At 43.1% G+C, this 12,479-nt stretch overlaps 1 protein-coding gene across 2 annotated transcripts in view; it reads left to right on the plus strand.

Annotated features, from left to right (window-relative positions):
• Pacs1 (phosphofurin acidic cluster sorting protein 1) overlaps positions 1-12,479 on the plus strand; it is a 139,785-nt gene that overhangs the window by 91,424 nt on the left and 35,882 nt on the right. The window contains exons 1-2 of one of the 2 annotated variants that reach the window (XM_076847615.2): positions 1,731-1,774; positions 11,501-11,588. In XM_076847615.2, the coding sequence (XP_076703730.1) occupies positions 11,532-11,588 (57 nt within the window). In that variant the 5' untranslated portion in view covers positions 1,731-1,774; positions 11,501-11,531. Of the gene's footprint in view, positions 1-1,730; positions 1,775-11,500; positions 11,589-12,479 lie in introns of those variants that run through there. The other variant, XM_076847614.2, reaches the window with a different exon arrangement.

Raw genomic sequence — 12,479 nt, forward strand, 5'->3', positions numbered from 1 at the left:
AGCTATGAGTGGCAGACATGCAATGCACTGTTATGTTTTCAAAATAAATTTGCTTTTATTAACTTATTAGGAAATTTTTAAAATTCAAATAATCTGCAGTCAGAATTTTGTTACATGTTCTAATTACACTTGTTCAATAAATCTTGAGATAGCTTTACCTCTAGCCATGTATCATCTCATACACAATTAAGCTGATAGCTGAACAACAGTGATTCCTATGGTAAATCTTAACATCATGTTAAAACTCTTTGTCATTTTAATTATTTTAGGAATGGTCCTTAAAGTGTAGATCTGTGTTTCTAAGAATTAGCATATTCTTTAATATTCTAGGTAAGTTTCAAAATATGATTGTATGCAGTCACATTTCAAAATTACAAATATATTTTTGGCCTCCATCTTTTCAAAACAAGTCAAACTTTAAGGTTAAAAATGATATGTGAAATAGTTACAAAATTCTAAATATATTATTTCTGACAGACTTAAAATCTAGCATAATTTTTTTAAAAAAAAATATTTATTTATTTATTTATTTTTAGTTTTCGGCGGACACAACATCTTTGTATGTGGTGCTGATGATCGAACCCGGGCCGCACGCATGCCAGGCAAGCGCGCTACCGCTTGAGCCACATCCACAGCCCTAGCATAATTAATACATAAAATGTTCCAATACTAAGGAGCATTTTTATGGAGGCAAACTGAGTTCTGTTTGGTGCAGCATCAGCATATACCCATTCTGATCAGAGGGAATCTGTCTCATAGACTAAAGGTTTCTGTTTATTTAAATCTCATCTCTTTGGCCCATGGTTTCCATCTGCAGCTCCACTGTTCTGGAGTTCTAATCGACTTTGTTTTATCTTTACCTTTCTTTCTAGTTGTATAAATGGGCTTTAAGGGGTTGGGGTGCTGCTCAGTGATTAGCGCTTACCTATCATGTATGAGGCCCCAGATTCCCTCCGAAGCACCACTAAAACAAACAACAAAAAAAGAATGGGCTTCGAGTTCATTTTACCACAGATACTTTTTCTTTGTGTCCCCTTTAATGAACTCTGGCCCTCTGAATCTATTGCCTATTCCTTTCTCTCCTGTTGGGTATCTTTTAACTTACGAATTTTCAAAACTGTAAAGAAAATAGCATAGTGATCCTCCACCTCCGTGTCACCCAGCTTCAGTAAGTACCACCTTCTAAAAAATGTTTCTCCTAAAATTGAAGTAGGAATTTTTAAAATGAGAAAATAGGTTTTTAAATTTTTTTTAATGTAAACAATACAAAAAAAACCTTAAAAGTTGAAATAAGATAAAACCCCATGGCCAAATGTGACCATTATGTCAATTTGTTTGAACAATTTTCATTTGTGTGAAAATTGAGTGTGAGATTTAACAAAAATGGAATCACTCCATAATTATTGCATTATAAATTGTCGGAAGCCATTCTCACACGTGACTGGGTGACTCCCGGTTAGGGTCTGAGGCGCTCTGGCTGTGTCGGAGCTTTCCCGGCCCTCTCCTGTTGAGAGAACCTGTCCGTGTGGGGGTGTAACTGACCACTGACCCCGGAGGCCCAATCACTGACCCTGACCTTGGAGTGCGGCCCCCCCTTCAACCTTCATTGGATGGAATTCTCCCCTGAATTACTTGCTCCCCAATAAAAGGCTACTCCCTGGCGTGCTCGCTCTCTCTCTCTCCTGCTAGCCCTGAGTAATCCTTGCTGCCCTGCCGGGCGGTTAGAGAAGGGAACCAGAGAGGGGAGCCATCTCGGACCTGGTCATAGAAAAAGGTAACTGAGTCTGTGTGTTTATTTCGATCTCACTAGCTAACTTTTATGCCTAGAACCTCATTAATGAAACCATTGCGCTGGCCGCATGGTAGAATAAATGTGTTCCTTTCCATTTAATATGTGAAACTCTGTATTCTTTGTTGTAAATACACCTTGTTTCTTATATGAATATAATTTATATTAACCAGTTCCCTATGGGGACTGTTCTGCTTATCTCCTTAGGTAAATACTTAAATGTGGGTTACTACCTCAAAGGGTATGAATGTTAAAAATGTTTCCACCTATAAGAAAAAGTGGTTTTCATTTCTCCCAGTGGTTCATGGATGTGCGTGTTCCCGAATCCCACCTACCCAGGACATTGTTGCTCTTCCCATTTTCAGTCTGGCTATCTATTTGACCTGGTGAAGTTAAACATCTGCTTATATTTTTTTCACCACTCCTTTTTATTCTTTTGTCAGAATTCTTTGCCAGTTTTAATTATGGGGTATCTTCTTATTGCTACTTTTTTTGTAGTTTTTAAGATTTTTAAGTCTTATTGTGATCATTGTTTATTATATTATTTGTTGTGCTATATAGAAGTTTTTGGTTTAAAATTTATTGATCAGCTCCTTTATGGGTTCTGATTTTGGCATCATGCCTAAAAAGTCCTCCCCAACCCCAGGATTTTTTGTTTTAACCATCCATATTTTCTTCTGGCACTTTTATAACTTGCTTACTTGCTTTTTTCTACTCAAAGCTTTGATCTGTCTGAAAATGAAGACTGAAAATGGGAAGAGCGACACATAATGAGTTCAATATCTCCATAAATTGAGGTAACTTCATAAGCAATAAAAGCACACTGCCCAGAAATTTACCCGCTCATGTGATTGTTGCGGAAGCTCACTCCAGCTTCAAACTGTTACAGTGCCTGTTAAGGTAGAAAGTTCTAGAAATAAACATTGCTTTCACAAAGGAAAAGCTCTCCTGTGATTTTTTTTTTTTTTTTCTGTTTATCTCCCATCTTTGCTGTGTAGAGGGAAGGCAGAGCTTATCCTTCCCACCTTGTGTTTAAATCACTAATGTGGAGAAAAAAGGGACTTGCTCATTTGACAGCCATTTTGGGGAATGACAAAGGAATATCCAGGTCACTTGTCTTCTATTCTTACATTTATCTGCTTTGGTCTCAGAAGGACTATCATTTTGATTCAGAAACTGGCTGTTCCATCTTTTATTTCATCCATATCTTTCTTTGTCTTCTTCCCCCCTTTTATGGCCACTTCACTGTTCATTGATGTGCTGTGGGAAAGGAGTTGGGGGATGGACTCTCTCTCTCTTGAAGATCTCTAGTTATGATTCACAAGGGAGTGGGTTTGAAACAGTGGCAAAATGCAGGCTGAGGATCATTTGTAGATGTTATTTAAGGCTGTTTCTCCTTTACCTTATAGTCAAGCACAAACTAGAATAATTTAGAAGGTTTCAGGGTCCTTGTCATTATATTTTTGTCCCAGATATCAAATTGGCAGCCTAACTGCTTCAGATGTTGTCTAATAGGGTCTAAAGAAAACAGTTCCTTGAGAGAACCTGCTTGTGCCCAAATAATAGGTCCTCACTGAAGCTTCTGCCAGCTCCTGGGTGACCTCCTTTATGTAAGTCAGCACCTCACTATGTGCCGTCACCTTCACTGACTAAGTCACTGATAGACTAAAATCCTGTCCTCTCAGCTGGGTTATAAATGCTCAAAAGCAGAGAACATGCTGCAGTTTTTTTCTCCTTATTGCCCTGCTCCTGGCACAGAGCTCAGTGGAGAGGAATGTCCACTGAATGGGTGGAGAGGGCTTGTGTGGTCTCCATCAGGGTTGCTCCAGCTCTGAGCCTCCTGGTGGCAATGAGGGGTCCCCTGGGGTGAGAGAGGGTGAATTGGGTGTGGGGGGGGAGGGGACAGGACAGGCCCCCTGCCTGCTTAGTATGTACCTTAGTAGGCACTGCTCTTCTGGAAGGTTGATCATGAAGCCGAGCAAACTAGAGGAAGGCCGAAACAGAAACAAATGAAGGAGACGAGACAATGACCATGTCTCCAGGAATAGAGTTTATGCAGGCTGCCATTGCCAGGACCCTGCTGCTGAGCGCTCTCTCAAGCCATATCACAATATTGCCCAGTAAGAACTCTGTTGGTTTAGTTTTACACCAAAAAAAAAAAAAAAATTGAGGCTCAAGGGTAACCAAAGAATACACAACAAAGAAAGCAAGGGGTGGCTCAGGAATCAGCAAGATACAGAAGGCAATACCCCTTTGGGTGATCAGGGGACTGTGACCTGCTGGTCTGTGATGGTTTTATTATTGAGAACCTTTGGTTTCTAACTGGAGATGTGTTGGGTTTTGTTTTTGTTTTTGGCAATATTGGGGATTGAACCCAGGGTCTCATTAAGTTGCCCAAGCTGGCCTCAAACTTACAATCCTCCTGCCTCAGCCTCCTGAGTCACTGGGATTACAGGTTTGTGCCACCCACCATACCTGGCTCCTAAATGGAGTTTTAAGAGGAGAAAATAAATGACATCAGTTTCCAAATACCTTGAGAGAGAGAAAAGTTTTTTTTAAGCCAAATGACCTGGACTGCCTCCTGAAAGCCTCTGAATTGCTGTCCTGTAGCCTTCTGTTTTACTTCAAAGGCAGATCATTGGCCTGAGTTCCAGGATACTTTCACCAGCAGACCAGAGGTGGACCAGCTGGAGAACTCAGCCATACATTTTGTGGCTGGAGGGGAGTTACAGAGGAGCCTTCAGCCTGTACCCACATTCCCCAGTTGTCCTGGGAAACTGACTCTCCTGCAGCAGCATGAGCTTCTGGGTGAGCTCTTGGAAATGTGGAAGGCCAGGCATGGATTCTCCTGGAGAAGATCTCTTTTCCCTTCAGATTCTGAGATATCTTTTCTTCCTTCTTTTCCTTTAAAGTGGACTATGAGAATAATTCAGCCACATTTCTCTTAAAAGTATTTAGAAACTTGTGGTCTAGCACTAAACAAGAATTGGTTCCTGATATGTTAAAGGATAGGCTCATCTGCTTTAACAGAAAAGCCCCAAATAAGACATTTATATACAATAGCTCTTTCTTACATAAAAATGGGAAATCCAAAGGTAAACACTCCAGGAGTGATCCAGCATTGACATCCTGTTATGTCAACAGAGCTCCTGGCCCCCTTTCTAATTCACATTTCCTGGCACATGACTTGAATTGTCATGGATTCCTCATGGTCCTAGTTAACTGCAGAGCTCCAGCCATCAGCTGCATTGCAGAGCAGAAGAAGAAGGGACAAGAGGAGGCCCTGGCTGGGGAGTAAGCTCCCTTTAAAAAGACCTTCCCAGGAGTCCCATCTAATCCTTCTACTTGGATTTCATTTGCCATGTTGTAGTCAGTGTTCTCACCTTGTTGTAAAGGAAGCTGGCCAGCTAGGGCTTTTATTCTAAGAGGCAGTATGCTCAGCCAAAGATCACTGCTCTGTTATTAATTAGGAAGGGGAGAAGAGACTTTGGGTAAGCAGCTAATTTCTAGTACACTTCTTTTAACAAACAAAAACAGTTTTATTGTATAATTGAAACAATAAAACTGCACATATTTCTAGTATACAGTTTGATAAGTTCTGACATATACAGCCCATTAAGCCATCACACACTTAAGACAATGGACATATCCATCACCCCCAAAAGTGTCCTTTTATTAGTGTTTCTTCCCATCCCAGCCTTGTCTCAGGGGTCTCCAAGACCACCCCAGGTTCAGGGATTCACCAGGAGAACTCAGGACCTGGAATTTAGTCATGCCCACAGCTGTGGTTTCTTTCAGCAAAGGACGTGACTCTGGCAACCAAGGGAGGAGATCTTGGGTTCACCAGGCAGGGGCTGCCAGCATCCCCTGAGACACTAGTTCCTCCAGCAGCAGATGCGACAGCATATGAAGTGGTGTCTGCCCAGGTTCTTCCTGAGAGCTGCAGAGGGAGTTGCCCTCTGTCTCCCACGTGCCAAAATTACACACTGCACACTGCACAGAGAAAGCAGGTTTGCCTAAAACGTTGGTAAAAGCAGTTCAGGAGCAGTGAGCTGCTGGCATGAATTCTGGAATTGCATTAATCCTCCCCAAACCCAGGGGCCCAAACACCTGTCATGGCCCAGTCATGGGTAGCAGTCTGAGGCCTGTCCTGTGTTGTTAACACTCTCCTGCACACTCCTGTCCTTAGGCCACCACTGATATGCCTCCTGGCTCTCTGTAGCTTCCATTGTCTAGAGTATTGCTGGTACCCTTTTGTGTGCTCTTTTCACTCAAAATTATTTTGAGACTCATGTGGTTGGTGCATCTGCAGTTTTTACTGCCAAATGGTATTCCATTTGGGATGTTCACAATTGATTTATCCTCTCATTTGTTGATGGACATTTGGTCACTTCTAGTTTTGGAAGGCTTTTTTTTTTTTTTTTTTTTTTAATCAGGGATTGAACTCAGGGGCACTCAACCACTGAGCCATATCCCCAGCCCCCCCCCCTTTTTTTTTCCATTTTTGTTTGTATTTTATTTAGAAACAGGTTCTCAAGGGACTAAGGATAGCTCAGTGCTTGCCTCACATAAACAAGAGCCTGGATTCAATCCCCAGCACCAACACCAAAAAAAAATAAAAATAGAGACAGGTCTCGTTGAGTTGCGTAGCACCTCACCATTGCTGAGGCTGTCTTTGAACTCATGATCCTCCTGTCTTAGCCTCCTGAGCTTCTGGGATTACGGGCATGTGCCACTGCACACAGCTTTGCAGGGGTTTTGTAGTTTATTTGCAGTACTAGAACCCAGGGTTGCTTCACTACCAAGCCACATCCCCAGCCCTTTTTATTTTGAGATAGGGTCTTACCAAGTTGCTTAAGGCCTCCATAAAGCAGCTATGAATGTCTGGGTACAGCTCTGTGTGTAGGCATATATATTTCCTTTGGGGTAAATGCCTAGAAGTGAAATAACTTTTTAGGAAACTGCCATACTGTTTAACAAAGTGACCATATAGTTTTATGTGTTGGGGGAGTTCCAGCAGTTCCACATCCTCACCAACATTGGTGTGATCAGTCTTTTAAGTTGTAGACATCCTGGAAAGTGTGCAGTGTGTCTCATTGTGATTCTAATTGGTATTTTCCTAGTGACTGATTGTGTGAGCCTCTTTTTACCTGGGGACCTTCTTTGGTAGAGTGCCAATCACAACTTTTGCTTTTTTTTTTTTTTTCATTGATGTTTGTTTTCCTACTACCACATTTTGAAAATTCTTTATATATTCTTGAGACAAGCCCTTTGTTTCAATTTCCAATTATGTGTTACTAGTATATAGAAATACCATGATTTTTATATATTACCTTGTATCCTATAACTTTTCTAAACTCATTATTCTAATATTTTAAAAAAGATTTTATCACATTCTTTACATAGATGATCAGATTGTTTGAAAATAAAGACAGTCTTACTTCTTTCCTTCCAGACTGGACATCATTTGTTTGTTTCTTGCGTTCTTGCCCCTATTATAAACCTCCTTTGCAATATTGAATGAAAATAGATGGACTCGGCTTGCTCCTTGTCTTACAGGGAAAGTATTACATTTTTCACCATCAGGAAGGGTCTACCTTAGGTTTCTCTTCTATCAGATTGAGAAAGAGCTGTTCCTAGTTTGCTGAGAGGGTTTTTCTTTTTTTCTGAGAGTTTTTAATCAGGAATGGATATGATTTTTCAGTCAGTTTTCTGCCACTTGTTGCAATGATCATATGTCTGTTCTTATTTTTTTTTCTTAAATATTTATTGTTTAGTTTTCGGCGGACACAACATCTTTATTTGTATGTGGTGCTGAGGATTGAACCCAGTGCGGCGTGCATGCCAGGCGAGTGTGCTACCGCTTGAGCCACATCCCCAGCCCCATATGTCTGTTCTTTTAATAAATTAATTGATTTTTCTAATGTTACACCAATCTTGCATTCCTGGGATGATGAAGAATTTATTTGGTCAAGATATATTATCCTTTTTACATGTATAACCCAGAGATGGAATTACATGTTGTACTTTGTACTCAGTGGCTCCACTCAGAGGTCTGAGACATTTCACACCTAATGTCTGAACCTGAACTCTTGATCTTAAACTCCCCAGACCGACTCCTGCCAGTTTTCCTCATTTCAGTTCATGATAACCCCCTTCCCAGGTGTTCAAGCCAAAGCCCAGGTGCTAACCTGTATCTTCACAATGTACCCAGAGTTCAAACTGCCATGCCTCCTCCACACCACTGTTAACTTTCCCCTTTCTACCCTGCTCCCTTCCTTTACCCCTAGTGACTGATTGTGTGAGCCTCTTTTTACCTGTGGACCTTCTTTGGCAGAGTGCCAATCACAACTTTTGCTTATTTTTTTTTTCATTGATATATGTTTGTTTTCCTAGAATGATCAAATTAATGTAAAACATGTTAGTTGCCTCTCAGAGCTAGTGATGCCCCATCTTTTGCAGAGTGGTAGTCAAGTCTTCAGTCTGGGTTGGCCATGTGACCCTTTCTGGCTTGGGTCCTACTGGCCTCCTTGCCATGGCCTGATGAGCAGACAGACCTTGGAGTGTGGCCCCTTCCTCACCTGGAACTTCTCTGGGAGGCCTACCAGCCCTCCTTGCCTCATCTGCCCCACCTTGCATCCCCTCTCCTGGCTCTGTTTTCACAGTCTTCCTGCTACATACTTTTCTAAATTATTATGCTGATAGGTTATTGACTGTGCCCTTTCACTAGAGTGTAAATTCAGTTCTTGTTCTGGATCACAAGTGACTAGACCAGTCCCTAGCTGGCTGCTGTTCAAAGCAGAGTCCATCTGGCTCTAAGGCCCTGATTCTGGCCTGTTTCTCTCTCTTTTAATTGATGTGTGGTTGGCATACAATGGGTTCATGGGTTTTCAATATGTGTTTTGCTTGTGTGTATACACACATGACCACACAGGTGTCACTAGTTACCACAAAGAGGTCCATTGTGTCCCTTCGCATTCAGTGTCTCCACCTGCTCCAGTGCTCTGTCGCTGTGCATTGATTTCCCCTGCTTGTGAACTTCACACGGATGCAGCCATACAGTGTACAGCCTTGCACCTGGCTCTGGGCTCAGCATCGTGTTCTTGCAGGCCTCAGTACTCTGTTATTTTTCTATTCCATGTTTGTTCTTTCTTCTGTTGGTGGCCTTGGAGATTCTTTCTATTTGGGGGGCTATTGTAGGTGAAACTGCTTTGAATTTTCTTGTGCCTCTCTTTGTGGTCTGTGCCTTGGTTTCTCTGGGGTCCTCTTGGGAGCAGTCATGGGAGGAGGTGTGTGTATGTAACATCTAGTCATGAACTTCCATGCAGCTGTCTTGAGTAATCATACCATTTTGTGCCTTAAATGGGATTAAGCCACATATGGGATTTCTGGTTGCTGCACATATTCATCTACATGTGGAGTTGTCAGTCTTCATAATTTTAGTGCAAAGTTGTTTACTGAGTAGAAAAACTGATCTAAGTAGGATCTCATCAGTGTCAAGTGTCAGGACCCCTCAGGCTTTGAATGCTGCATCCTAAGTGCGTGAAAGGTTCCTGCCAGTGACACATGGACTGACAGAAGCCCTGGTGGACACCTAGTTCAGCCTCCTAACTCTGAGACACCTTCAGTCACAATGGCTTGCCTGACTCTGTCAGTCTCAGAACTACAGTTAGGAGTCTTTCTATAAATTGTGTTTAAATGTGAGATTTTGGAGAAAACTTAAATTGGGGGCTGGACCAGGATAGGTCTATGTTTGCATCTCTGCTCAAGTACTTTTTATGTGTCCTTGGACTAGTTTCTTAACTCTTCCCAGCATCCTTATCTGTAAAATGGACACAATACCCAGCCTTTGGAATCATGGTGAAGGCTGAATGAGTCAGTGAAACGTGGGGCAGCTGCTGGGGCAAGGCAGGTGTTTGAGGAGTGGCAGGGTTGTTCTTTCGCTTTGGAGAATTAGAACGTGTTGGAGACCTCAGATCCCCCTTGAGTCAATACTGTTACACACAAAAAAACTTGTCATACTGTTTGCAATGGTATTAAAATCACTATGGAGGGAGCTGAATTGTAGCTCAGTGGTAAAGCGCTTGCCTAGCACATGTGAGGCACTGGGTTCGATCCTTAGCACCACATAAAGATATTGTGTCCACCTACAACTAAAAAAAATATATATTTAGAAAATCACTGTGTTGGGTTTCATCTCTCAGCCAACACTAAAGACGTCCATTCTAGCTGTTGCCTTACCTAAGGGGCTGGACCTTTCCTGGTTCTTGTTTCTGTTGGGTGCTGTGGTATGAAGGTTTGTTTGGCCTGCCATGTGTTCTTCCTTCCTAACATAATTCTGCCATATTATCCTACAATATCATATGTATCATGAGTGAGGAAGGCTGACCCAGAGCCCCATGAGACATAAGAGACCAGAGGAGTAGATGCAGAGCAAGTAACGGACTTGTGTCCCAGTTTCACTCCTGTGAGCTTTTGTCTTGCAGTGAGTTTATTCAGCACCAGCAGATCAGTCTGGAGGTGGAAAATGTTTGCTTGTGAAACAGAGATAAACCTAACCCATCAGCAGCATTCATAATTAGCAGCCTCAAATGAGAAATAAAACTGGGCACATGCAGTCACCATTTGCTTATCCCCATCTTGTTCCCTTTCCTTCCTAACCATGAAGGTTCAACTGTGTTTCTTAGTTACCAATGTGTGAACTGTACTGATCCACGTGGCATAGGGAGAGCCTGGTTGGGGTCGGGGCAGGGGTGGGGGGGCGACACCTGTACTCTGAAGGGAAGGGAGAGCCTGGGATGCTACAGGCAGGAGGGAGAGATTTGGGAGACAAGTGTGTGGACCCACGTGGCTGTGGCTGAACCAGCAGGACTGATCTCAGAGGATGCCTTTACTGGCTGGGGAGGTGTTCGCTGGTAGGAGCATTGCTAGCTGAAGAGGTGACTGGACTTCAGGTGCAAGGACGGACAAGACATGAGCCCAGAGAGCCACAGCTGGGGAGAGAGCAAACATAAATACAGTCTAATTCCCAGGCCTTGTCATGTCTCTGGGCATCAGCTTCCCTTACATGTCCCTGTTCTCTGGAACCTTGCCAAGGAGATGACAGGAAGACTCTAGCTGCTGTGACTGGAAGTGAGAAGCAGCGCCCAGGTCTGCCTCCTAGCTCCTATAGGAGGACAGGGTAGCCCTGCCAGGAGGCAGCCACAGCAGGCAGAGGGTGGTCCTATCACTTTTAGTCAAAGGCAGTTTTCTTATGTGGCCCTGAAGGTTTATCTAGAAAAAAAATTCAGGTGAAAGTGAATTTGTGACCATTTAAATCATGTCCTGCCAGGTGGTCCTCTGATGTGTTCGTGTGGATTATCTCCATGTTGTCAAAACTCCCATGTATGAAGGCTTCAGGTGTGCCTAGGTGGCAGGTGGAGGAAGAGCTGGGCGGGCAAATAACGGCACCGCCCCCCTCCTCCCGCCCTGAGTGTGTTGGCTTTGGCTTGGGGTAGTTGGGCTTGCACAGAGATTAATGGAGTAACATGCCTTTGTTCACTTCTCAAGTATACAAATCAAATAAAGGGACATGCTTTTGCTGAAGGGGAACACTGTGGACTGAGAGTGCCTTCCTCACGTTCTTTCCTGGTAGAGCAGGTCCTCTCATCAGACTCAGTTCCTCAAAGTTCCTTGTATTTGACCCGGTCTTCTTTCTCTGTGTTTTTCTAGGCTATTCAGCTTGACCCTGAAGAAGCTTGTCATGCTAAAAGAAATGGACAAAGATCTTAACTCAGTGGTCATTGCGGTGAAGCTGCAGGTGAGTTGGACAGTATGTGCTCGAGGCCCAGGGAAACCGGATGGCCATCTGCCCACTACTGGGGCTTCAGAAAGCCCCTGGGGGCCACATCTCTCTCTTCCTCGGCTAAGCACATGACCTTTTGAGACTCAGTTCTGCCTCTTAGCATGGCACTTACCTCCTTTCAGTTTACTTTCTAACACAAGTGCCCTTCCTGCCTGCCAGGGCCCCTGAGAGAGGCCAGAGTGTTTTATGAACTGCTCAGTGATGACTAGTCTGGCTGTTGCCAGTTTCTGTCTTAGTCCTAGGACATCGGAGTCAGGAGGCACATTGGAGGTTTTCCATAGGGTGGAAGAAACTGGCAGTATAACATGTGCTGGGATATTTATCTTCTGGACAACAACATTTAACTCCTTGTACTTAATTACACTTAATTCAGTATTCTCAAGGAACTCAGATACTTCACCAGTGTTCATACTCTTAAGTATTCCTGAATTCAGGAAAAGAAAAAGGAGGAATAGCTGCAGCAGTGTGGAGGAGCTCCCCTGGGCCAGCTAATCACCATGTGGCAGAGCTGGGACTGGAAACCAGAGAGTGCAGGTTGTTTCATTAAACTCCATTACCAGACCTTCCTCCCAAAGCCTTTCTAATGATGACTCCCTGGAGCTTAGTGAGATTCCGAAGTGCCTCTGCAGTCATTAAGTAAGGACTGAATTCTTCAGCTTGAGGATGGTGTACTTACTGAATCTTATTCATTGAAAAATGATGAGCTAAATATGGCAACTCCCGACTAACCAATTATTAGCTGGTGCAACTGTTAGGCAGCAATTTATTGTGCTAATACTGGCTCCATCAAAATCCCCATCCGAGGTCCTCACAGTGTGGGAATCATACATTGAGCTCCTCAGGTCC

The sequence above is a fragment of the Callospermophilus lateralis genome, chromosome 2, assembly GCF_048772815.1.
Source record: "Callospermophilus lateralis isolate mCalLat2 chromosome 2, mCalLat2.hap1, whole genome shotgun sequence".
In the NCBI taxonomy this organism is placed as follows: domain Eukaryota; kingdom Metazoa; phylum Chordata; class Mammalia; order Rodentia; family Sciuridae; genus Callospermophilus; species Callospermophilus lateralis.